This window comes from Vicugna pacos, chromosome 9, assembly GCF_048564905.1.
Source record: "Vicugna pacos chromosome 9, VicPac4, whole genome shotgun sequence".
Taxonomy (NCBI): Eukaryota; Metazoa; Chordata; class Mammalia; order Artiodactyla; family Camelidae; genus Vicugna; species Vicugna pacos.
The window spans coordinates 19,749,345-19,775,783 of record NC_132995.1 but is presented as its reverse complement, the minus strand read 5'-3'; the positions used below and the strand labels follow the sequence as shown (position 1 = coordinate 19,775,783).

Sequence of the window (26,439 nt, the reverse complement as noted above, 5' to 3'; positions counted from 1 at the left end):
GTTTATAGCACACACAAAAGTAAAATGTGTGATAATATTATAAAATATGGGAGGGAGGAAGTGGGAACATACCTTTATAAGCGTCTTATATTATAAATGAAAGGGTGTAGTATCACTCAAGGGTAGGGCTGGGATTAATTAACAATGCATATGTAAGCTTTAAGGGAAACATTAAACAAAAAAATTTTAAAGAAGTATAAATGATAACCCAATAATGAAGAAAGGTGGAATAAAAAAGTACTCAAACCAAAAGTAGACAGAAAGAGGAGAAAAAAGCAAAACAAAGACCAAATGGAACAAAACAGAGAACAACAAATGGCAGATTTAAACCCAATCCCATAAATAATTGCATTAAGTATAAATGATGTAAACACACCTATTAAAAGACAGAGATTGTCAGAGTGGATAAAACAAGTTAAGATTTAATTGTTTATATTTGCTGTCTGCAAAGAAGCCCACTTGGAATACATAGCCCAATGAGACCAATGAGATTTAAAGAAAAAGATGACAGAAGTTTATGTTTTCAGATTTTACATTGTAACTTACCTTTAAGAAACATGACTTGTTGAGTTTTAGTAGTAATATCACAGACTACACACAATATCTGAAAAGGCTATTAAAATATTCCCCTCTTTTCCAATTACTTATCTCTGTGAGTCTGAGTTTTCCTCATGTTCTTCAACAGAACCAATATATGGAAGGAGAGTGGATGCAGAGTTAGATATAAGAATCCCCTTATCTTTTGTTAAGCCAGACATAAAAGAGATTTGCAAAAATATAAAACAATGCCACTTTCCTCAGTAAATTTTAAAAAGTTATTTTTAATAAGAATACTTTATTTATACTAACATATCATAGGTATCTTATCATTATTTTTTAAAGAATTAATAAATATATTTAGATTTTCAGTTGTGACTTATAGTAAATATCATTGATAAAACCAACATAAACAATGTCTTTGTTATCCTCAATAATGTTTAAGCAAAAGACCTGAGACCAAAATATTTGAGAATGCTGCTCAATGGAAAAATAGAGATGAATGAGGCAAAGGACAGGAAAACAACTTACACTGTCATCATTATCTTCGTTATCATCAGCATCAGCACCATATACATATGGAGTCATCGAATGGTTCTGCTGTGTCAGATACTGTGCTAAGCACATTTCATGCCTCATCTCATTTAATACTCACAATAACTCTGAGAGGTGAGCACAGCTACTGTCACCCCACTTTCCATATCGGGAGACTGAGGTTCAGAAAAGGCTTAGAAACTTTCCCAAGGTCCCAAGCTAGTAAGGAATAGATCCCAGGTCTGTCTGATTCCAAGGTGTCATTTATGCTCTGATCTTATAGTAAGAGATAGGTACCTGTGGGGTTAAAGGTAATACAAGCTTTCCACTCATTTACTCATCCTTTTGTAAATGTTAATATCAGAGTGTGCCTGCTGAGTGTCAGAGCCTTAAAAGAGCCTGAATTGCTTTGGATAAAGCATTTCAGATGGGACATGTACACAAGCACATGCACCCCGAGCCCTGGCGTACTTGGACAGCCTTGTTTCTCTGGAAAAGAAAGGACCCTTTGGGCCAAGCTTCCTTCTCAGTAACCCTGGGAGCTACAAGAGCCCGCATTGTGAAGGCAGGGCCCCCAAGCCCATCAGAAGTGAAGACCATCAAACACTAACATCTGTGGTTCTGGCTTGTTCCTGGGCTCACTGCCTGCTGAGAGGTGGGTTTCCAAGAGGAGCTGACCGGAGCTGGCAGAGTGCTGTGAACCCCACTGATGAGGGCCTGGGGTTCCCATGTAAACCTCCAACTGCAGCTCTAGTAAATGCAGTGCTGACCGTAAGAGGCCCAAGTCAGGGGGAGCAGAGCCCTGGAAAGAAATATGCCCTGCCTAGGAATTGGGGTGCTGCCAACCACAGGCATTTTCATGTGAAATGTCAACACCTGCTTGAGACTGGGGACCTCACATCCCTCAAGAGACAGGAGACAGATCTGGGAAACAGACGGTCTCCTTTGGAAACCCAGCAGCTGATGTGGTTCCCAAGGGCTGCTCACAGCTTCTGCCTGATGCCTGGATGCTGCCTCTTGCACGTCACTGCCTGCTCCTCGCTGTCTCGGGGCAGCTCTGTGTGTGCCCCGTTCCTGCTGTCTGCTCAGGGCAGAAAACTCAGCGGTTCCCTGAGAGCCACCCTGCACCTGGATGAGTGTCTGCACGGGTTGGTCTGACCTTCCCACGGGGGCCTTTCTAAGCACAGCATGAGAGATGATTTTGGGTCCGCTACAGGCAGGCAGTTTCTGTCTTTGTTTTGCTCTTTGCTTGATAATTAGTATTGCAACAAGAATGGTTCCTTCCTTCCCTTGCTCTGGCTTTCTAAATATTGAATATCTAAAGTCGCCACTTGTGAAATGTGCTTACAAGAGAATACACTGTTGTTCTAGAAGCTACTGTGCACCCACCCCATTTTCATTTCCCCAACCCCACCTCAGGTGTCCGCTCTCCTGAGTCGTGTGTATCATGGAGATGACTCTTCCAAACTCTACCTCAGATATATAAGGATCTCCTTGGGTTTTGACTGTATTTGATGCCTATAAACATATTCTACTATGACTTATTTTCTTTCTTCACAATATGAATGATTTTTTTATCCTAGAGGTTATATGTTTATTTTACTGCGGTATTAGATAAAAATATAACTAGCACACAAGTACATGATTTCATGGATATCATTACTTAATTAAATCTTCACATTAAAAATGAGTTGATTTAAATAAAAATATCAAGTAAATATTAGTACAAGTGGCAAGCGCATATGGCAAAAAATGGTAAAATTGAAATGTAAGTGGATAAAGTTCAGGAAACGTGGTTTTAAATAAAGACAGATCCATCTAAAGCTGCTCTGGATCTATGGGACACGTCTGCCCTGGAGGGGTCTTTTATGGGCCTGGGCACCTGTCACAAGCCCTTTCTGGGCACAAGGAGAAGGTGGTTGGGTCCCAGCTTACTCCCAGCTTGCTTCAGGCCACTATCAGCCAGTAAGCTCAGTGACTTCTGCCTCTCCAGTCTCTGCTCCCTACTTGGGAATTGCCAGTGTGGCTCTCCTCCCAGGTCCTTGACGTGTGCCCATGCGGGCCCCTGCAGCCCTACTAGATCAAGCTTGCTTCCTAGTCTCTGTCCTCCAGCTCAACTCACCCTGGGGTTTGTAGATTGCATTCATGGCCCTGTTCGTTACCTCTTTCTGTATCCACACTCTTTGCCAAGTAACTGCAGTACCCTCTCATTCCGACTCTGGAAAGGTCATGAGATCTGTGTTGGTCAACAGAATGAGGCTGAAGTGACGGTGTGCCAGTTCTGAGCCTAAACCTCAAGAGGCCCCGTGTGTCTGCCTGCTCTCTCTTGTGTTTCTGGCATCTCTAAGAGAAGGACAAAGCCAGCTGGTCTTAAGAGGAAGATGAGGTGAGCCAGCTGCGGTGCTGCAGCCAAGCATGACCTATGAAAGGACCCTGGCCCACATACAAACTCAGGAAGAATAAGAGATTATTGTTCTTTCAAGCCATTGAACTTTGAGGTGGTGTGTTATACAGCAATAGCTAACTGATACACGGATAAGAAGCACCTGGCTCCCACCCCAGTTCTATGGCTGTGTTCTACCCAGGCCTAGAGCAGGAAATGCTTATCTGGGTGGAATCAAGCATTTCCACACTTTCACAAGCATGCCTTGTGGTTGGGCCAGTAATATTAGCCTGCCAGCACTAGGGAGAAGGGACAGGTAGAGCCTTTTTTGCCCAGTCCAGGGAGCAAGAGGCAGCTCTCTTCCATAAACCACAAGGTCCCTCACTATCTACTTCTCAGCAGACAGAACCGGGACTGGAGCCAAGACAGAAGGAGAGGCTGGGGGTGTATTCTACCTCAGGAACGCCAGGTAAGCCCTGGTGATGTTCCCCTGCCACAACAGAGACCTGGAATCCTCATGTCTGCCAGATTCTAGAACTCTCTGTGTCACAGTTGGGTATTCTTTCCAAATTCCTTCCAACTGACCCTCTCACTGTTTTCCAGGCTCCTTAGAGTTCACCCCGATGTTAACATGGCCTCACTTCGGGGGAAGTCGTGCTTCAGACAGAGCGGCAGCTCGCGCGATGGTGAGGTGAAGCTTGACTGTTGCAGTCTTGTCCTCTCCTTCTAAAGCTTTACTTTAGCCACACTTGCACCATTGTTTGGAGGCTTGCACACTCATCTTCTGAAATGGTTTATTAGTTGCTCCACAAGCCGAGCCAAAACCATTTTTAAGGTCAAGAGCTCCTTGCTATCCACCTACTGACTATGTAAACACATGTGTGCGCTGGAGGGGATTTTTGCCATTGTTCAACCACCAAGCTTCCATTCCCTGGACCTAATAACCCCTTGATTTTCTTCTGGTGAATTCCCTCCCTCCCACTGTGGGAACTAGAGGGGCCATGCCCTTTCTCTCCCAACCATGGGACAGCCAGGCGTTGGGCACCTGACCCTAACCAGATTCTGTTCTGGGACTGTGAGGAGTGATGTGGGGGCCGAGGGATGGCGGGGTGCTCACTTTAGCAGACACAGCGGCAGCAGGCGGACCAGGCTGCGCCAGTGTGAACCAGGCTGTGGTCCCCTTCCTCAGTCTTCAGAGTTTCTACAACATCTACCCTCAGTGTTTTGGTCTCGCCCAGGCCCCCTCCAACTGCTTCCTCTTGCTTGGAGAGACAGAGGCCATCTCCAGTTCGTATAGCTACCAGGCCTACTTAAATAAGAAATGTTTTGGTTAGTAATTTTTCACGTGTGTAAGTTCTGTGTTTGTTTTCCACTTGGATCGTAAGTTCCTATGGGCAGCACTTGGCTTCATCCTGAGCCCAGCACTTGGCACATGGTAGGATCTCAGGCAGAGTTGGGTGTAGCTCGATGGCCAGAGTGGGCTTTGGAGCCGGAGGGCCTGAGTGTGAGGCCTGAGTGTGGGGCCTCACTGTGGGGCCTGAGTTCGTCCCATGGCGTCTTTAGTCTGTCCTCTGCATCTGTAAAGTGGGTATCAGGCTGAGAATAGTCACCCTTGTTCCAGATCTCAAGGCCTCTGTGAGGTTCCCCTGGGTTACTGGGCAACTCCCTTATATTCAGCTAGTGGCAGCCGACACCATCCTGGGTCTGCTACAGCTCCTGCCCTCAAGGAGGAGACACACAAGCCAGCAGACAACTGAAGTCAAAGCCAGCTGCAATGGCATGTGCCTTAGGCAGTCTCACAGGAGTTCAGAAGGGCCACACACTTGATTTATGCTCTGCTGTCACCATCTTGAAATTCTAAACAATTGTGAGCAAGGGGTCCTGCATTTTCATTTTCCACTGGGCCTGCAAATTATATAGTGAGCTCTGATTAAAATACCGTGTGAACTAACATGACGCTGGAGGGCAGAAGCCAGACCTGAGAGCACATATTATGTCAGTCCATTTGTATGAAATGTGAAAACAGGTGACACTAATCTAAAGGATTAGAAGTAGGGACGGTGGTTTCCAGGGCTAAGTGGGCAGGAGGTGGGATGGGAACAGGGAACAGAAAGGGCCTTGGAAGGCTTCAGAGGTTTCAGAGTGTTCTGTTTCTTGCTCTGGGAACTGGTTATACAGGTGCGCTCATTTGGTGAAAACTCATCTAGCTCTGTACATGGTCTGTGTACTTTTCTGCATGTGTGTTACACTTCAGTACAAAGTTAAGAGAAAATTTGTGAAAGGTTCTGCATATTGTAAAGGAAAGTGCAGGGTGCCTCTCAGCCCTTAGGGTGCTCGGAGAGGGTTTCCCAGAAGCAGGGCATGAAGAAAGTCCTGAAGGAGGGGAAAGGGGCTGGGGCTGGGGTGGGATGAGGCAGGCTGTTCCTGCAAAGGGAAGGCAGGCCTGTCAGTTGCGGGGTGAGTGGATAGCCGACTCAGGAGAGCATGGGCTCTGCCTTGGAGCTTGAGGTGGAGGGGGCATGAGACACAAAGGCCAGCCTGTGCAGGGCCTCAGACTCTGCTCTGGGCAGTGGGAAGCCATGAATGGTTCTGAGCTCAACACTCCAGTCGCACAGGATGGAGGGCAGATTGGGCAGGGGATGGGAGGTGAGGAGAGGCTGAGCGACCACTTTCTCAGGTGAGCAATGACAGGAGTTTGGGCTGGGGGAGTGTAGAAAAGGAAATGAATTCTGGAAACTTCTTTTTCCCATGGCATATTTGGTGATTTTAACATCTGACCATGAATTCTTTGACATATGTCTCATCAAGAGTGGAGTTTAGGATGTGAGGGCGATCTGGCTGCGGCATCTGTCACCCCATTGACCGCCAGGGTTGATTCGGCTGACCTGGCTGGCTAGGCGGGTGTCCCTTTACTCCCTCACCACTCCACGTGCATCCATCCCGAAAATGCTTTCTTGGTCAAAGAGGATGACCGTCCCCGATAGAGGAGGACCGTTCTTCTCTGTCAAGGGTTTATGAGCAGCTGTGCTCCCCTGCTGGAAACTCCAAACAAGCTCTCAGGAGATGGAGGTTAATCCCCTACCTCTTGAATATGGGCTGGCCTCAATGACTTGCTTGTGATGAATAAAATGTGGCTGAAGTGACGCCACGTGACTTCTGAGGCTAAATTAGAGAAGGTGGGACCGCTTCCACCTGGCTCTCCCTTGGAACCCAGCGGCCAAGCTGTAGGAAGTCTAGGTCAGGAGGAGAGGTCACATATACGTGTTCTGCCTGACCACTCTACTGAGGTCTCAGGTGACAGCTAACCTCAAGTCCAGATTTGCACATGCGGAGGTTTTCAACATGACTGCAAGTGCATGAGGTTCTGAGAGCCGCCTCGCTGACCCTGTCAACCTCCAGAGCTGTGATTTGTGCCACCAAGTTTGGGTGGCTTATTGGCAGCAAGAAAACAGCACCTTTGGCTATTAAGTAGATTCGTCAGAACTTGAAAAATTCCCGACACCCAGGCCAGGTCCAAGCATTAACATTCTTTCAAGTCCCAATGTGCAGCCAAGGTTGAGAACCACCACGATAAACCGACCCCAAGGCTTGGGCTAGGGTTAACTTCATAAAATGTCCCCGTTTCCCCCACTTCCCCTCACCCAGCTTTCTTTTGTCCTTGTCACTGGTATCCATCTTCAGTTCCTGGCAGATCAAAGTGATCCATTTAAGTGGCAGGGACTTTGAAATCAGTGCTTCAGTCCTTGATGCTAGAAGTGTTTGTTTTTAAAGCAACGAGGAAAATGGATGTTCAGGGGAAGCAAGGAGGTTCCCAAGGGCAGGAGTGTGCATAAGGTTGCCAGATAAAATACAGGAGGCCTAGTTAATTTGAATTTCAGATAAACAATGAGGATTTTTAAGCATAAGCATGCTCCAAATACTACATGGACATACTAAAACATTTGTTTATCTGAAATTCAAATTTAACTGAGTGTCCTATATTTTCATTTGCTAAATCTAGCAACCCTAAGTGTGAAGCCAGGTTAAGGTGTATTTGGGCCTCAATCGGGGACATCTGTAGACTCCTGAGTCCCTCAACGCCAGGGTAAGAGGCACCTCAGAAATTCCCAGGTTACTCCGCTTGTTGGAGGAAAGTGAGGCCGAAGACATGCAGTAATAAATCCAAAACAGGCATTTCTTGGTTTGCATATATTATGTTAACTAAATCTATGCATAGTGTCTTTGCTTTGCGGCAATAACTATTTGCATGCAGGTTTTTGTGTTGACATAAATTTTCAGATCAGTTTGGTAAAGCCTGGGAGCGCGATTGCTGGCTACTATGGTAAGTCTGTTTAACTTTGTGCAAAATTGCCAGTCTTTCTTTTGCTTTCAAGATAGTCTTTCTGTTCTTAGGTTTTAACAATTTAATTGTAACTCATCTCACTTAAACATGTCTCTTTGAGTTTATCCTGCTGGGAGTTCATTAAGCTTCTTGGATGTGTACATTGATATCATTTATCAAATTTGGGAAGCGTTCAAGCCATTGTTTCTTTAAAAACTTCTTCTGTCCCTTTCTCTCTCTCTTCTCCTGCTGGAACTCCTATTATGTGTATGTTGGAATGTTTGATGGTGTCCCACAGGCCTTCAGACTCTTTTCATTTCCTTTCATTATTTTTTCGTTTTGGGTAATTTTTCTAACTGGGTAATTTCAAGCGCTATATTCAAGTTTCCTGGTTCTTTCTTCTGCCTGCTCAAATCTGCTTTGTGGCTCTTCTAGTGAATTTTTTATGTCCACTATTTTATTTTTCAGCTCCAGTATTTCTATTTTGTTCCTCTTTACAGTTTTGATCTCTTTGTTGATATTCCTTATTTGTTCACAGTTTGTTCTTGTGATTCCTTTAGTTCCTTGTCCACGATTTTCTTTAGCTTATTGAGCATATTTCAGACAGTTGATTTAATGTCTTTGACTAATATTTCTGCTGTCTGGGCTCCCTCAGGGATGGTTTCTAATCTTTTTTCTGTGATTTGGCTATACTCCCCCCTCCCTTTTTTTCTTTTGGTATGCTTTTAATATTTTGTTTAGAACTGGACATTTTGAGTATTACAATAATTATAATTATAATATGGTAACTCTGGAAATCAGGTTTTCCTCTTCCTCAGAGACTGATGGTTTTTGCATGTAGAACATTGCAGCTATCTGTTGGTTTAGTGACTTTTCCAAACTATTTTTTCAAAGTGTATTCCTTGATATGTATGGTCATTGAAGTTTCTGTTCCATTATTTCTGTAGCCAGTGACTTGACAGAGTTGCCTCAAAAAAAAAAAAAAAGTATTCTGCCCCTTTAAATCTCCTGATCGATGTTGTCAGAGGAAACTGCTGCAACTTGAGAATGTTGAAACCAAGAGGAGAGTCTGTGCTGGTCTCTACCAGTCTCTTGGGGAACTGGTAGACTGACCAAAATGCACAGCCTCAAGTTTTGGGGGATGAGGATCTTATTGCTCGCCCTGGCATCAGCCAGCCTCTCCAGGAATGCTGGCTGCTATCCCCACAGCAGCATGGTGGGGTGGGGGCTGGAGAATGGGGCATGGCAGCTGGTTCTGTCCTTCCCCCTATTCTTTTACCAGTAACAGCAGCCGCTTCCTTCATCGAGCACCCTCTAGTTGTTGTAAGTGTCTGATCAGGCTCCAGAGTTTCAAGACAGTTGATTCTGAAGTGTTTTCTGTCCCCAGCTGGTGGTGGTTTTGGTGAAGGGACTGACCCCTAGGTCCTCGTTTGCCACCATTTTGCCTGATGTCCTTCTGTCCCCCTCCTTTTTCTGTTACTGGCATCTGAGAGATGGTAGCAAATTGCACCAAGTTCCATGTTTGGTGCTATGAATTTTTCAGTTTTGAGGAAGATTTCATCCCTGTCCTTGGAGGGGAGGTTAACGCATGTACAGAAAAAACATTGTACAAGGATTGACTTGGTCAGTGTCACCCCTAAGGACACGCAGATGAAGTGCTATAGGAGGGGGATGATCTTTTGACCCTGGGGTTAAGGATGAGCCTCCCATAGAATTGTAAGCATCTTATCTAAGGCCTTAGGCCCTCCGTTGCCTCCCAGATCCGTGGAAAAGGCTGGTGCCTGCCTTGCTCACCTCCTGTCCCCCATGCCCAGCGGTGGGCCTGGTACATGGAAGGGGGTCCACAAATATTTGCTGAAATTTAACTTTGCTTTTGAAGGTGTTTGAGGGTAGCTGATATTCACCTGGGTAAGTGATTATAATGTGAAGGATTTTAGATGGATGGAGGAAGCTCTGTCGACTTTTACACTGCAATTGCCTTTATTGTTCAGACAGCCTCGAAGCAGGTATTGTTCTAAGCCCTGCTGTACAAGTCAGTGAAGCTTAGAAACTTAACTTCAGAAAGACTGAAATTAAGTTTCTTGCCTAAGGCTTCTCAGTAGGCAAGTGGCAGAACTGAAACTATAACTTGGGTCTCTTTGGGTTTAAAATCTAAGTCCTTTTGCTGCCACTTGACATCCTTACATTGAATAGGAAGCGTTCTGAAATAGGCTGGTCTGCTTTCTGCCATTCAGACAGGCTCTTTTGCACATTGAGTGAGTCTGTCTTTTGCGCTTGGAATTTCCTGCTGTCAGGAAGCTGACATTCTAGTGTGGAGAGATGATAATTAGCATGGGGACAGATAAAATTGATAATATTAAAGAGCTATTAGCGCTAGGAAGAAAATTTTAAAAAGTGAGGTGTTTGTGGATGCTTAAAGGAGAGTGGAGAGGCTGCTATGGACAGGATATCAGGAAAGCCTCTTTATTTGAACCGAGGCCTGAGTGATGCAAAGCTGTCAATTAAGCAAAAACCTGGGAGTACCACTGCAGGCAGAAGGGTCAATCAGTGCAAAGACCCTGAGGCAAGAATTAGTTTGGACTATCTGAAGTAAAGAGAAACCATTGTGGTTGGTATAAGTGTCAGGGAACTTGCAAGGAGTGGGGAAAAGTGGGATAATGCAGGATTCTAGTAGGGCATCTGGATTTTATCCTAGATCCAATGCGGAGTTAGAGAAGGCTTTAAAAGGGAGAGTGATATGATCTGGTTACTTTTGAAAAGCTCACAGGCCGCAGCTGAGAATAAATTAGAGGTGTGTAAATCGGATGTCTTTGGCTACTAGTGAAAAAAAAATCTGATGCAAACTGCCTTAATCAGTCAGGAAACGTACTGGCCTCTTTAACCAGAAATCCAGAAATAACGCAGACATCAGAGTTGGCTGATTCAGCCCTGAATCAAATTCTGTGATGTAGTCAAGGACTTAAGTTCTGTCTCTTGGCTCTGCTGGTCACAGAGTCAACTTCATTCTGAGTCTAGGATGTGTCTAGGTGGTCTTCCTAGACCTGAAACACACAGAGCCACATGCTTGGTGCTTCATGCCAAAGGGATGGATAGATTTTTTATGGAAGCACTTCAAAAGAATGAGGGAGAACTTTCTCAGAAGCCTCCAAGAAACTTCTGTTTGTGGAGTGTCATGTTCCTATCCTGAAGCAACCACTTACAAGGAAAATGCATTATCCTTCCTCTGGAGCTGGGGGTGGGTCAGCTTCCCACAGGCACAGGAGCTATATGGGCTAGAGACGCACATGTGAATGAGGGGAGACAGGGTGAGCAGCTGCCAGTGTCCATTACAGGAGGCAAAAGTGAGAGCAGGAGTGCCAGGGAAGAAGCTGCTGAAGCGGTCGAGGACAGACAGAGATGGTGGTGCGAGAGCAGTCAGAATCTGCCTGTTTCAGAGCTGTTGTTGGATATGCAGTGAGGACGAGAGGAGTTAACATTAACCATTTGCCCAAGTTTTCCTCACTTCTTTCTTTGAAGCAAAAGGAAAAACGGTGTGTCTGGACTGGTGAGCTGGCCAGAAGGAAGAAGAAATAGAGCAAGCTGATCCCCCAGTATGAGAACTGCAGGTACCTCCCAGCCCCGTTCCCATTAGCACAACGCCGAAGGAACAGGACCTTCTGTTACGGACTGGAGCTGAGACGGTTGTTAGGGCAAGGCCAGTTCCATTCAGTAAGCATTAATTGGGTACCTACTGTGTACAGAGGCTGTATGAGAAAAAGGTCACAGGAATTTTGAAATAAGAGAAAAAGTATGGGTAAAGTTATCCTTGAAAAGTCTCTTAAATAGCCGATACAGAGCAATGTATTAAACACAATAGCTTTATATAAGGAAAACTTATGTGTGCAGTAATTAATACACATGCAAAATCTAATTGCATGTTTTAATTCATTAAACAGGCACAGGAATGGGTTGAATCTGCTGAAATTAAACCAGCTTATGAAACAGCGTTAGTGCATGAATTAAGCTCCTACCGCCAGACGGAGCGTTAACGACGAGAGGCATGAGGGTGGACATAAGGCTAAGACAGTGCTCACCTCCGTTAACACTCACTGAGCATTGATTCCCCCCTAGAATGAAAGCTTCCAGAGGGCTACAGCAGCGTACAGGCTCAGGTTAAGCCAGCCGCTGCGCCGCTCCGGCACCACGTGACTCACCAGGGGCGGGGCGAGGGGGCGGAGGCTGCGCGCGCTTCCCAGCGTGCCGCGCGGGGCGGGGCGAGGGGCGGGGTCTACGGGGGAGGTGCGGAGGAGGCGCGGCCGGCACGGGACGCCTGGCTCGGCCCAGCCACCGGATCGGCGCCTCTGCCTCTCCAGGACCGGTCTGCTGCTCCGAGCCGGTGGCGGCGGCGGCAGCGGGCGGCATGCGCGTGTGAGATGCGGCCGCGGGCAGCCCGGACGCGAGCAGCGGCCGCCGCGGTAGCAGAGAAGGCGGGCGCGGCCTCCTCAGCGCGGGGCGCGCAGTGCATGAGGGCGAGCACGCGGGCGCTGGGTAGCCGCCAGCCACGCCGCTTCCATAAACACTTGTTTAGGACTCGTTCGCCCCGCTGAGGCCCCGGTGCCCCCGCCATGGAGGCCCCGCCCGATCCCGGGCCCCACGCCTCGGCCTCGGCCTCGGCCGCGGCGCCGCTGCGCGCCCCGGAGGTGGCGCGGCTCCGCGAGGAGCAGGAAAAGGTAACAGGCCGCGTTCCCGGCCCCGCGCTTCCGCCGGCGGTCTCGGGACGCTTGTCCTCGGCGCCTCGTCCCCGCTCCCCGGGGCCGGGGGCTGACCTCCGCCCGCCCGGCCGACCCCCTCCTACCCTCAGTGGGCCGCATCCCTCTGGTTGGGCCCAGCTCACTCCTGACCCCGAACGGGGGAGGAGCGCAGCCTCTAGGCCCAGAGAGAGTGTTGGGAGAAACTTTTGTCACGTGCTCTTGTTGTCTTTTGTCTGGAGCCCTTTGACCTCCAAGGGGAGGGGAGGGATGGGGACGAGGGATGCGAGAATATGTTTAACTTGTGTATCAAAGTGAGTTTTTAAACTTCATGCCTACGACAGTGTGTGGGAATTTTCTTGGTGGAGGACACCCTGTAAATGGAAGTGTTCAACTTATTTTTTTAGCTTGTTACCTACTCGTTACTACAATGTATACTCTTTGTTGCTCTTTATCTGCACTTAGAAGTTTTGTTAGGTTTGTAATGATATGCTTCATGTGCAGTTCCAGGTTTGGTTTAGTATTTGTCAAAGTAGAATGCTATTTTATTACATTTTAATTTCAGTTGTATAATGAATTTTGATCTACTAATAAAGAAGAAAGGTGGTTTTGTATTTTCTAATGGGATTGTATACGAAGAAGTATAAAAATAGAGTATTATTGTTTAATCTGAGATTTTTTTTTCTCTTTGAATTCTGTAGCGTTTCAGTTTCTCACTATCTTCTGAAAGTTTTAAATTCTTATTTTGAAAGGTAGCGTTTAACTTACCTAAAATGTCCTGTGTCATATTGAGAATATCATGGTTATAAGGATTAGGAAGTTGTTTCAAAACTATAAACACTGGGAATCCCTCAGTTTTTCTATTGAACATTTCTGTATAAAGTAACTACTTACACAGGTATATAAATATACTCAGTTCAGTTAGATGAGGGGCTTTTCGGAGAACCTAAATAATCCTGGTTTGCTTGGAAACCACCTGTTAGGATGAATTGTGGGAATCTCTCCTACTTTGATCTGGTTCTAAATTATTTTGTGCATTGGATTTCCCTTTCTGAGAGCCATTTTTCCTCTAAAACCGTATACAACGGTTGGGTTTAAAACTTGGCTCTTTTCAAGTTGGGAGTTTAAAAATTAAAGTTTGCTGTGTTTAATGGATTGTTTTTTTTAAGAGAAGAAAAAGAAGACCGCCCTTCATAAAACCGATTTGTTCATCTTTGGCAAAAGCTATTTACATTTTTCGTTCTTATAGGAAATGTGAAACAGACCCTCAGAAGACGGTTTTGCCTTTCTTATGAAGAGGAATTAATTCTCTCCATAGTATAATGTTTGCGTACCACTGACTTGATATGTTTTCTCCCATTTGATATGTTAAAAACAGAAATCCTTGGTTTTATTCTGATATTAGTGTGCCTGAAAGACAAACGATACATTTTGGGGTGCTCTGAACAGCTTTCTGGTATGGTATCCAGTTACATTTGAAAACTGCCTTCTCCTTTGCAGTCCTTTGGAGACCTGAATAACAGTATTTGGTAGACACTGAGTATATTACCAAATTACTTTTCTGTGCTATGTTAGTATTTATTTTGGCACATAAAATAAGCATGTGCATGTCTGTTATGGGTATGTAAAGTCATTCCCAGTTCATGATAAAGCGCCTCAGTAAACAGAATAGACTATATTTGAGTGGATCTGCTTCAGTGGACAGCAGAGACCCTTAAGGCGACAAAACATACTGGTTAGATAGCTGTCCTTTAATTATAGTTCAGTATAGGGAAGCTTTACCTAGTAAATAGTTAAATTTTTTGTGAGGGACTTTTAGGCTTTAAAACCAACCAAGCAGCTTGTAGGAGTACAGTGAACTCCAGTAAAGTAGAAGTGTTGAAACATTATTGGAATGAAAAAGGAAAAAAGTCATAGTAATTTTTTTTTAATTTTTAATTTTATATTTCATTTTCCCCCGTAACGGAGGCACTGGGAACGGAACCCAGGACCTCATGTGCAGCAAGCTCTACCACTGAGCTATGCCCTCCAACCTCCCTCACAGTAGTTTTATATTAGTGTAGCAGTTAGTATTCCGTTATGTAAGTCGAATTAATCATGCTTTCACACTTGCCTTTCCCTACCATCGTTCTGTGAGAGAACTGAAACCTGAAGAAAATGATTTGAATGACCTTTTTTCAGTTTTCCCTAGGATGGTACCTAGTTAGTAGGCTCTAGGTGCAGAGGATAGAAATGAATTCTTTATATACAGTTGATACTTTAGGGTCAGGGAATTATTTTCTCTGGGAACCTTGGTTAAGAAGGGCTAGTGGGTAAGGTGGTTTAAATGTTGCTCATCAATTTTTTTGCTTTTTAATTCAGCTAAGGAGTATAACACGTTTTACCTTGGTGCCTCTGTTTTTTCCTTGTTTATTCTTTGGAGTACTGAATAACTCAGAAAAAAATTAGTAACCTGAGGAAAAAGACAAAGAGGGGCATGAATGATCCAAAACCCCAATAATGACATCTGTAGTAAATGGACAGGATCAAATATTTGAATATTGTTCTCACTTATGGCATCAATGCTGACATTTTCAAAAGAATTTTTTTTTAGTTAAAACTTATGTTTGTTTCTTACTGATCTAGCAAAAAGACATGTACAAAAAGATTCCCTGCAGATTTGTTTATAATAATGAAAAACTAAAAATTCAACACTAGGGGATTGGTTAAATAAATCAGGATACATATGAGGAGCTTTTATTGCAGTCATTAAAAATTGTTGAACAGTATGTATTGTGGTTACAGTTATGTTTATATGCATATAAATATTCACACACTTTATACAGGAAAACACACCACTGAATAATGTTTTTAAAGCACACAATTTCATTTCTTATTTTAACCTAAAAGTGAGTGAAATCAAATGGAATTTTTTTCAATAAAGGCTATTGATGAAACCTAAGTTTTTTGAATATCAACCTGATTAGCTATTATACACTGTATTTTTAAAAATTTTTTTAAAAAATTGAAGTATTGTTGATTTACAGTGTGTTAATTTCTGGTGTATAGCATAGTGATTCAGTTATATATTCCTTTTCATATTTTTTTATTGTAGGCTATTACAAGGTACTGAATATAGTTCCCTGTGCTATACAGTAGGAGCTTGCTGTTTATATATTTTATTTATAGTAATTTGTATCTGCAAAGCCTGAACTCCCAATTTATCCCTCCAACTCCCCCCTTTCCCCTCTGGTAACCACAGGTTTGTTTTCTATGTCCGTGTGTCTTTCTGTTTTGTAACTACGTTCATTTATGTCATTTTTTAGATTCAATATATAAGTGGTATGGTTTTTTTCTTTCTCTTTCTGGCTTCCTTCACTTAGTGTAACAATCTCCAGGTCCATCCATGTTGCTACAAATGGCATTTGTTGTTTTTAATGGCTGAGTAGTATTCCATTGTGTATATATACCACAACTTTGTTATCCAATCATCTGTTGGTGGACATTTAAAAAACTAATTAATTTTAATGAAACCTGGGATGTTATCTTTAATTGCTAAATACTTTCTGGGCCTGGCAAATGGCTCTTCGTTGGTTTCAACACAAGTTATGCAGGTTTATTTCTTACACCAGAGTGGATAGATACAATTTATTCAAATATCCATTCTCCCAGTTGTTTTCCTTTTCTTTGTTTCTTGGAAGTTTTATATACTCTTAATACTCTATCAAAAGATACGAGGACAGGAGGGGACTTGGATTATCTTTCTTTTCCCCTCTTTTAACTAAATTTGCTTTTACTGATAGCAGTAAAGTATTTGGTGGAAGAATATTATCTACTTAGGAGACTCTCTGGACTGAACTATACCATAAAAGTTATGATCTAGGATTGTAGTGGAGTGTTTTCGGCTTTTGTAGGAGAAAGTTCCTCATACTAACATCTTATTAAATCTGGTTCTATCTTAGAATTGCATTATGTTGAAATTTTGTTTTCTTGGCTAAAGTGTTGTATCACCTTGGCTAAGGTGATATCTATATTTTATGTCTACAGATACTGTTATCTTTTTTATAGCAGAATTATTGAGATTCTGCTATATATTATTGTGAAAAAAGTGATATATATTATTGTTTCCTAGGTTTATTTGTAGGGTAACAGTAGTTTTGGAAAATTCATGAGGATGGTATTACTTAGTTTATTCTAATTACTGAGTGGCTCATGTGATTTGGAATCTTAAAATAACTTATACTTTCCTGATATAGAACCTGGGGAATTAAATGCGTTAAGGGTAAATAGTTCAAATTTTTCATAAAGCAGAACAGCTAATTTAACTTTGGTTTGTATATTTCTTATGATAAATTGCACATTGTTTAAGAAACTGTCAGCCATGTACTCCGTACAGCAGCTGTTTTTCTTCTCTTTAAGCCCAGAAGCCAAGCGTAAAATTTTTCAACAGATACTTACTGAGTACCTAGTGCATGTCAGGCTTGTATCTACTATATGCCATTCTCTGCTGAGGATGCAGTGGTGAATAAAATAAAGTTTTTACTTTGACAAGGATCACATTCTAGTGGTAAAGACATGGAATAGGCACATTTAAAATGTCAGGTGGTTTGTGATAGGTAAGGAGCTGTACCAGATCATTGTAAGGATTTTGGTTTTAATTTTTGTGGAATGAGAATCCATTGGGATGTGTTTAGAGAGTCCTCCTACTGATCTTAAATGATAAGAATCCGTTTGTCATTCATGAGGAGAGGGATGAGGGAATTGTGGGATTGCATTATATCGAGTAAATTCTTTGAGTGCCAGGCATTATGGATAAGACATTTACAAAACTGATACTAAGAGTCTTCATTATCTCTTAATTTTTCAGGTGAACCATTTGGGCTGTTTGTAGTTTTTCCCTGAACTTTATCATGGAATATTTGTATCTTCAATTCTACTTATAATGCTTATTTTCCAAAGTGGTTATACCAGTTTATGTTCCTGTCAGTAGTGGGTGAAGGTTCCAGCTACTTCATGTCCTCATCACCACTTGGTACTGTCTGTCCTTTTCTTATTTGCTAGCCATTCTAATAATGACTAATGAATGAGGTTAAGAACCTTTTCAAATACTTATTGGCTATTTGTAGGATTTTTGTTTTGTTTTTTTGGTAAAATACCTGCTCATCTCTTATTCCTTTTCTGTCGAGATGCTTACCATATACTAAAATTGACTCATAGTAATTCTTTATGTACTTTTAATGAGTGCTCTCCCAGGAATATTTTGTAAATTTCTTCCCTCGTCTGTGGCTTGACCTGACACTCTGTAATGGTGTCCCTTAATGAATAGAAATTAATTTTAACAATCGTTTCTTATGGTTAATGTTATTTAGTCTTGTTCTTAAAAAGTGTTCCTTACCCTAATGTTCTGAGATATCCTCTTATGTTATCTTCCAGAAGCTTTATTGTTTTGCTTTTCATGTTTAGATCTACAATCTACCTGGAATTGATTTTTTACGTATTATGGAGGATTGAGGTTAGGTTTCATTTTTACCATATTGATAACTAATTGCTCTGTCACCATTTATTAGAAAGATTGTTCTCTTTCCACTGCATTGTCATCTTTGTCATAAATCAGATGACTGCATGTGTGGATCTGTTTCTCATTTCTGTTCCATTAGCCTATTTGTTTATTCTTGCACCAAACTAATACTGTCCAATTTTTATAGCTTTACAAGTCATCTTGATACCTGGTAGTGAAAGTTTTGTTGTGATTCCTCAAGATTGCCTTGTTTTATCCTTTCAGTCCTTATGTTATTTCTTTTTCTTGTCTTTTGCACTGGCTAGGATTTCTAGTACAAGGTTGAATAGAAATGGTGATAGTGGGTGTTAGGGGTAAACAAGAAAATTCACCACATATGATATTTTCTGTGGATTTTTTTTTGTATTTTTTAATCAGATTAGGGAATTGTCCTTATATTCCTGGTTAGCTAAGAGGTTTTCTAAATGGGTGTGGAATTTTAGAAAATGCTTTTTTCTGAATTGAGTTATAGGTAATTTATTGAAGAGAGTGTGTTTGATCTTTTTAATGTTGAAGTTCTTTTCTTTTTTCATTTTTAAGAAAGGCAGAGTTGTAAGAATAAGTTTGCTTATAGCCAAAGATACATTTTGTAAGTAAATGAGTTTTCAGAACTCATGATTTGTGAATTATATTTTATTTTAGAACAATTTGTTTTTGTTGTCATTAGCACTTATTATCATGCCAGTCATGTGCCATGAGAAGAAAGAACTTTGATTTTAGTCTTTTGGAAGTTATTAATAAACATTGTAATACATTATTTCAAGGGGAAAAAACCCAGTTTTCATTGTGTTAGGCCTCTCCAGATTGGAGTACGAGAATAATTCCAAAACGCAGGTGGGGAAAGGGCAAAGAAGGTGCCCAGAGTCTATGTTGTGACCATACCTGTTTGATTTTGTTCTGATGTTTTCAGTTTGGGTTTAAAAATCTTTTAGTCTGTATCATGCTTGTCTTCATCTCCAGATTAGTGAGTTTTAATCTTTTTAGTCTGTCCAAAGGCAGTTTTCTTTTTAAAGCAACAGCTGTTTATTTTGAAAATATGTAAAACAACAAAAAAGTTTGAAGAATAGTTTGTCATCGTAATATTTTGTCTCATTTGCTTTTTCTTTCTATTTTTTTTTTTCTTATAGAACCATTTGAAAGTAAACTGCAGACATCCTCACATCCCTAGTTCTGTTAACACATATCATTTTAGGAGAAGGTCATTCTCCTACATAATCATAGTATCTTTTTTCTAACCCGGCAAATGAACATTGACACACAATAATATTATTTAGCATATTCATATTTCCTAAGTTTTTCTAAAAATGTCCTTTATAATATTTTTTCAATCCAGAATCCAATGAAAGACTGCATTTGGCAGTCTCTTTAATTTCCTTTCATCTGAAACAATCTCCTTGCCTTCTTTTGTCTTTATGAAATTGGTGTTTTTGAAGAATTTGCAACGGTTTACTTATAGAATGCCCCACAATTTGGAGATGTCTGATGTATGTAATCATGAAGAAACAAGCATTTTTGGCAGGAATACTACATAGTTGATGATGACTTCTTATTGCATCAAAGCAGGAGACATATCATGTTACTTAATTCTTTTACTGGTGTTGCTAATTACCTGTTTAAGGTAGTACCTACCAGATCTCGCCACCTTAGGTACCTATTTCCCAGTGTAAGGAGTAAGTACTATAAAAGGTAATAATACTTGAAGACATTATAAATATACTGTTCTCCAACAGCTGTTTACCATAGATGATCCTTGCCTGAATCAGTTATTGTTTTGGTGTTTGCAAATTAGTGTTTTTCTAACCATCTCTCTATATATAGCTGGTATTTTTTGGTAAAGAAGAGCCTCTTCCCCCCTTTTAGTATCACTGTAAACCCTGGTTTTGTTTTTTTTTAATTCAGTGTGTTATAATTTGTCATTATTCCTTTTGATGCTCAAATTGTCCTAAATTTGGCCAGTGGGAGCTCTTTCAAGCTGGTTCCTGCATCCTTTTGGCATATCTTACCATTCTTTGATCATTACCTTGTTTTCTGGCACAAGGTGTCCCAGGCTTCCCTTGTAGTTTTCTTGCTTTTGTTCTGAAATTGACTTGTTTCTTCAAAGAGCTCTGGTTTTTTTTAATGACAAATGTTTAGAAACCAAGATCTGGACCCAGGTTGTGTTGATTGTTACTGAGATACTGTTGCATCAAGGTCCTTTTGATGGACAGTTCTAAGGAAGTATATTAAACTTCAGTATACCAAGAGAAATAGTCATCACCATTTACCATCTGCATCCAAGGAATCTTTACTTTCCTATTTTTCAAAGTAATTTTTACAAGCAATGTAAAGAAATAAGAATAAGGCATAGTGAAAGCCAATTTTACTGGCTATTTTAATAAGAATTTGAAAATAGTAAGTAAATTTCATTGCACAAAGATCACAAGAGATATAAGAATATTGCCACATATCTTTTTAGAAAAATGGATTGTCCATGTTCTTGTTGCAGGCTATCACATGATAAAGTTCTTTTTGGTGAGTAACTAAGTGGGTGGAAATACTCTTATTTTCTTTTTGTTCTTAGAAGTATATTGTTCATTCTTTGATTCTTTTTTTTCTCCTCCAAGTTAGTCAAACTTTATTCAACATAATTCAAAACAAACAAACAAACAAAAAAACCACTTCACAGAAGCTTGAAAAAAAATTGTACTGCATTCAAATACATGTAGTTAGTTCTCTTCTTAGTTGGCATGATATTTTTTAGGACCTTTGCTGTCAGGATTTTTTTCCCCCTGGTCTCCGTAAGAAGCTTAAAAACTTAATAGGAGTGGAAAAAGAAATGGAATTCAAAGCTGTTTTATTACAGCAATCTTATTTATTGTGATAAAATACATATAACATAAAAATTACCATTTTAACCAGCTTTAAGAGTATACAGTTCAGTGGCATTAATTATATTCAGTGTGATGCAGCCATTACCACTGTTTCCAAAGCTTTTTCATCACCTCCAACAGGAAGTCTGTAACCAGCCATTAAGCAATAACTTTCCCATTCTCCCTTCCCTTGAGCCCCGCTAATCTCTAATCTACTCTCTTTCTATATGAATTTACCAATTCTAGATATTTCATAGAAGTGGAATCATACAGTATTTGTCCTTTTGTGAGTAGCCTGATGTTTTCAAGGTTCATCATCTGTGTTCTGGCATGTATTACAACTGTATTCCTTTTTATTAATAATATTCTGCTGTATGCATGCACTGTATTTTGTTTATCCCTTCATCTGTTGATGAACACATGGGTTGTTTCCGCCTTTTTGCTCTTGTGAATAACGCTGCTATGAACATTGGTGTGTGAGTATCTGTTATAGTTCCTATTTACAGTTCTTTGGGATATATACCTAGGAGTGGAGTTGCTGAGTCATATGGTCATTCTATGTTTAACTTTCTGAGGAACTGCCAAACTGTTTTCCACAGTGTTGCACAGTTTTACATTCTCACCAGCAGTGTGTAAGATTTCCAATTTCTCCACATCCTTGCCAACACGTTCCTTTTTTTGTTGTAATTTGAGATGTCCTAGTAAGTGTTAAGATCATTGACCTATTGTGTTTTTGATTTATATTTCTCTAATGGCTAAAGATGTTGAGCATCTTTTCATGTGTTTATTGTCCATTTGTATATCTTTGGAGAAATGTCTCTTCAGATCCTTTGCCCATTTTTAAATTAGATTGTCTTTTGTTGGTAGTTGTAGTTGTCATTTATATATTCTAGGTATTAAATCCTTATTACATGTATGTTTTTTGTATATTCTAGTTGTTAAACTCTTACCAGATGTATGATTTACAAATATTTCCTCCCGTTTTATAGGTTATCTTTTCACTTTCATGATAATGTCCTTTGATGGATAAAAATTTTTAATTTTGATTAAGTTCAGTTTATCTTTTTTCTGCTGTTATTGTTGCTCCTGCTTTTGGTATCACATCTAAGAACCCATTGCCAAGTACAAGGTCATGAAGATTTACAACTGTGTTTTCTTCTGAGAGTTTTATGGTTTTAGCTCTTATATTTAGGTCATTTATCCACCTTGAGTTGACTTTGTATATTGCTCATTGATTGTTGAGTTTGAGAAGATTCATCTAGGATATTGTCATTTGAAGACTCGTAATCTAAGATTTAGTTTACATTAATATTGTCATTATCATTATTTGTATCTAGTTGTGCTGTCCAATATGGTGGCCAGTAAACTACATGTAACTTTTAAATTTAAAATTCAAATTAATTAAAATTAATTAAAATTTTAAAAATTAAATTTCTCAGTCATAATGGCCACATTTCTAGTACTCAATAGCTACACATGGCTGTTGGCTGTTGATTGGACAGTGTTGATTTTGAAGATTTCCATCATCAAAGAAAATTCTGTTGGACAGTCCTGGTGAAGGGAGCTGCTATCATTTTTTAATTCACATTCTAATTTGTTTAATAATTGTGAAGTGTCTTCCTCTGGTCACTCTTCTCCTTACCATTTTGGTAAGAGAAAGAAAATTTCTGAATTGTCAACTGTGTTTGAAAGCTAAAAACAGACTGCAAAGATGGTATCTTCATCTTTTATACTTTTTTGGAAAATGATGCCATACTTTAAGCAGTGCAGTAAGAAAACTGAAGAATGATTTTGTTTTTACTATTGATTGCATCATCCTTCTAGGTGATTTCCCTGATTTCTCCGTTACTTTTTATATAGCTCTTTTTCTTTAAGCATAGTTAGGAAAAACTGATAAATAATCATTAATTAATTCCTGGGTGATGAAATGACAAGATATAGGAAAAATACAATCACTAGGACCTTATCATGCTCCTTAGGCTTATAAAAAGGCTCACTGTACTCATATAATAATTGTAAGATAGGAAGAGTTTTATCCTTTTTTATAAGTGAATTTTCTCTTTATTCTTCATAAGGTCTCCAACGGTAGAAGTCATGAAATGTCAGTCCTTGCAAATAGTTACAACTGCTCAAAAAAGAAACGAAAAAACTAAAATTGGGGTCGGTGGATCCTGATACTTTCCATTCACATCCATTGCCACAGAATTCTTAACTTTCTCCCCATGTAATTTGAATCTCCCTTTTTTCCATAGTGAAAATTTCTTGTTCTCAGGAACACCTATATTTATTCATTTGCTGTACTCCACAATATACACAAAATAGTTTCAGAATTACTACATTAATACCACTGCCAACAGCAAACCTATGAAGTAAAGTTCATAATTTCTTTGCAATTCCTTTTGTTCTTGCAGAATTAACCCCCTTGAGGCATATTTTAGGTACTGATCTCAGAAGTTACTTGAATTATTATTTTTTCAGTTATATCTTGGTGTTGATATACGATTTCTGAATGTGTTGAATTTTAACATTTGCTTTTTTATCAGTTTGACTTTATTATATGAGTATATAAAATATTTGCATGGTTTAAAATCACAACTATATCAAAAGGTATAATGAGGTAATTCATTCCCATCCCTGCTCCTACCTGCCCCTATGGATAACCATTTTAATTAACTTCTAGTGTATCCTCCCTGTATTTCTTGAAAAATAAATACTAGAATATGCTCTATCTCCTCTCCACCTTCTTACACAAAAGGTGTAGTGTGTTATATTTTGCCCCTTGTTTTTCTCATTACATGATATACCTGGGAATCTTTGGTTCATAGAGATCTTCCTCATATTTTATGGTTGTGTAATACTCAGGTATATTATCAGGTATTCAGCTGGTATCTTATTGATGTGCATTTTGGTAGTTTTCAGTCTCTTAATAGTACTAACAATGTTCAGTGACTCACTGTGCATATGTTCTCATTTGTGAAGAAGTGACTTCAGATAAAATCCTCAAGGTGGTTTAGTGGGTCACAGGACAAATTGGTTTACCTTTATAAGCTATATCTATATATCTATATCTATATCCATCTATATCTCTATATAGATATGTATATATGATTACCTTTTCAAAGAAATGGTATCCCTTTCAATTTAGTTTATAATATTAAATAAAAAGAGGTTAGAGGCTAGATGTTCTAAAGCTAGAGAACAGTGTTTTGAGTTCCTTGAATTGGCTGTTTCTTATGCTATCCACTGCCATTTTCAAGTTGTAATTTTCTACCTAGAGGCTGGTCTTGGTGGTTCCACCCTTGTTTCCCTTCTTCCTTTTCCCCAGAGCTGCCTCTCCTTTATTTATTTATTTTAACAATGTGAATCAAATTATGTCATTTTTGTCACATTCTCTCCTGCTTGTAATTCTTTGGTGGCTTCCCATTGCACTTAGAATGAAATCAAGGGTCATTAAAATGTGGTTTGAGACCCTTGTATTGTCAGACTCATCTCTTTCTAGGTTCTACTCCCTATTTATTTACTATACCTTAAGATAGTGACATGTTTTGTGGGGCAGAGTACTCTAAATGTGTTTCTGTTAAAGATTTTTTTTTAATTAAAAAAAAGAAATCCTACTGCAGTATAGCAAAAAGTATTCCATTTAATCTATGGATTTGGCCATTGTTCCTCATCCTTTGATTTTCTGATTTTATGAGTGGAGAAATACTAACGTTACTGAAAAATGAGTGCTTTTTCCCTAGGAACAAAGAGTCAAAATTGAGTTATGTGTTGGGCACTGTCCTAGATACTGTGATACGTAAGGCTTTCTTTTCTGCCCTCAAAGGAATACGTAAGGCTTTCTTTTCTGCCCTCAAAGGACTTACGTTTGTAGGGAAACATGTTAACAGAAAACTTAATGCAGTGTGGTAATTGTGCTCTTTCTAATTCTTTGCTTTTCATTTGCTTCTCAACCTACTGTAAACTAGTTTCTTCACCTGTCTTTTCATTGAAATTACCTGAAGTTTTTATTATATTTCACTTGCCAAACTCAGTTGACCATGTTGCCTATTGGGCAGCTTCACTTGGATGGCCCACAAGCAGCTCAGTTTCATTTACTACAATTAATTCATCATCTTTGTCCCTAATGTACATGCTGTACATACTCATCCTAATTCTGGGCAACATTATTCACACCAGAATCTTTTCAGCCTGCTCTGATCCATCTCTCTCACACCACTAATTTACTATATCTCATCAGTTCTTCCTATATGATCTATACCTTCTATCTTTTTTGTTTGTTTTTGATTTAGGGGGGAGGTAATTAGGCTTATTTATTTAATTTTTTTTTAAAATGGAGGTCCTGAGGATTGAACCTGGAACCTAGTACATGAAAAAATAAGCATACACTCTACCACTTGACCTATACCTTCTGTATTAAGAAACCACTTGTTTGTTGTAATTAGGCTCTTGAAAAGTAATGTCAGATTTTTCAGTTAAATGTTAATATGTTTTTTGATATTGTCAGTCTTTTTAATTTTTAGCATTCTGATGTTACCTCATTGTGTTTCTATTTTGCAGTTCTAATCTGTGGGAGTGTTATATTACTATTTAGGTCTTTAAATTTTTTTATCCATCATTTATTTGGGGTTTAAGTCTATTCGTTTTGCCACATGTTTTCCACTTGTCACATTTGTTTTTATTCCTTTATTTCTCTTTTGTGTTAGTAAAACATTTTATATTCTGTTTTAAACTCTATTAGCTTTATAGTTATATGGTTTTTAAACATTCTGTTGTAATTTTTATCTAGTTCTAAGCTGGGAGTTTTTTTTTTCCCCACCAACACTTTAAAGAAGCCATTCCATGTGGTCACTTTGGCAGCACACATATATTAAAGGTGCCATTCCAGTATCTTTTGACTTCGTTCATTTCTGTTATCTTCCATCAGTCTTGTTGTTTTCTTCCCTAAAGAATTTATATATATTTTCCCCTCTATCTGCTTTTGGACTTTTCTCTTCATCTTTGGTTTTTAGGCATTTGATTATGATGTGTCTAGATTTGATTTTCCTTATATTTAGCCTACTTTGAATATGTAGTTTATTAAACCTGTAATTTGATGACTTTCGTCAGTTTAGAAAATTCTTATCCACTCTTCAGATACTGGTTTTGTGTCATTGTCTCCTCCACTTTTGGTACTCTGAATACACATATGTTAGACATTTTCACTGTCTCATATGTATATTCTCCTTTCTGTATTTTCTTGTTTCTTTTTGTTTTGTATGCCATTTTGGATACCTTCTTCTGACCTATATTCCTGTTCACTGATCCTGTTCTTATGTATCTAATCTATTGGCAAACTCTTTTACTAAATGCTTAATCTCAATTATAGTATTTATTTCTAGAATTTATGTTAATAGCATTTCTTTAATGAATTCTAGGCCTGTGTTGACATCTCCAGCCTTCCCTGTTTTCAAGAATATATTAATCATAAAAGCATATGTCTTATAACTGAAATATGTAAATTAAATGAGGCTGATTCTGTTTATTCTTTCTCTTAATTTCTCATCAGATGCTTA

The 26,439-nt window shown here is 39.8% G+C and overlaps 1 protein-coding gene across 3 annotated transcripts in view; it reads left to right on the top strand.

The window, feature by feature from the left end:
* The first annotated feature begins 4,052 nt into the window (after positions 1 to 4,052).
* The window catches only part of URI1 (URI1 prefoldin like chaperone), a 71,675-nt gene continuing 49,288 nt past the window's right edge, over positions 4,053 to 26,439 (top strand). For 2 of the 3 annotated variants that reach the window (XM_072967284.1, XM_072967283.1), the window contains exon 1: positions 12,042 to 12,484. In XM_072967284.1, coding sequence (XP_072823385.1) covers positions 12,380 to 12,484 — 105 coding nt within the window. In that variant the 5' untranslated portion in view covers positions 12,042 to 12,379. Of the gene's footprint in view, positions 4,141 to 12,041; positions 12,485 to 26,439 lie in introns of those variants that run through there. The other variant, XM_072967285.1, reaches the window with a different exon arrangement.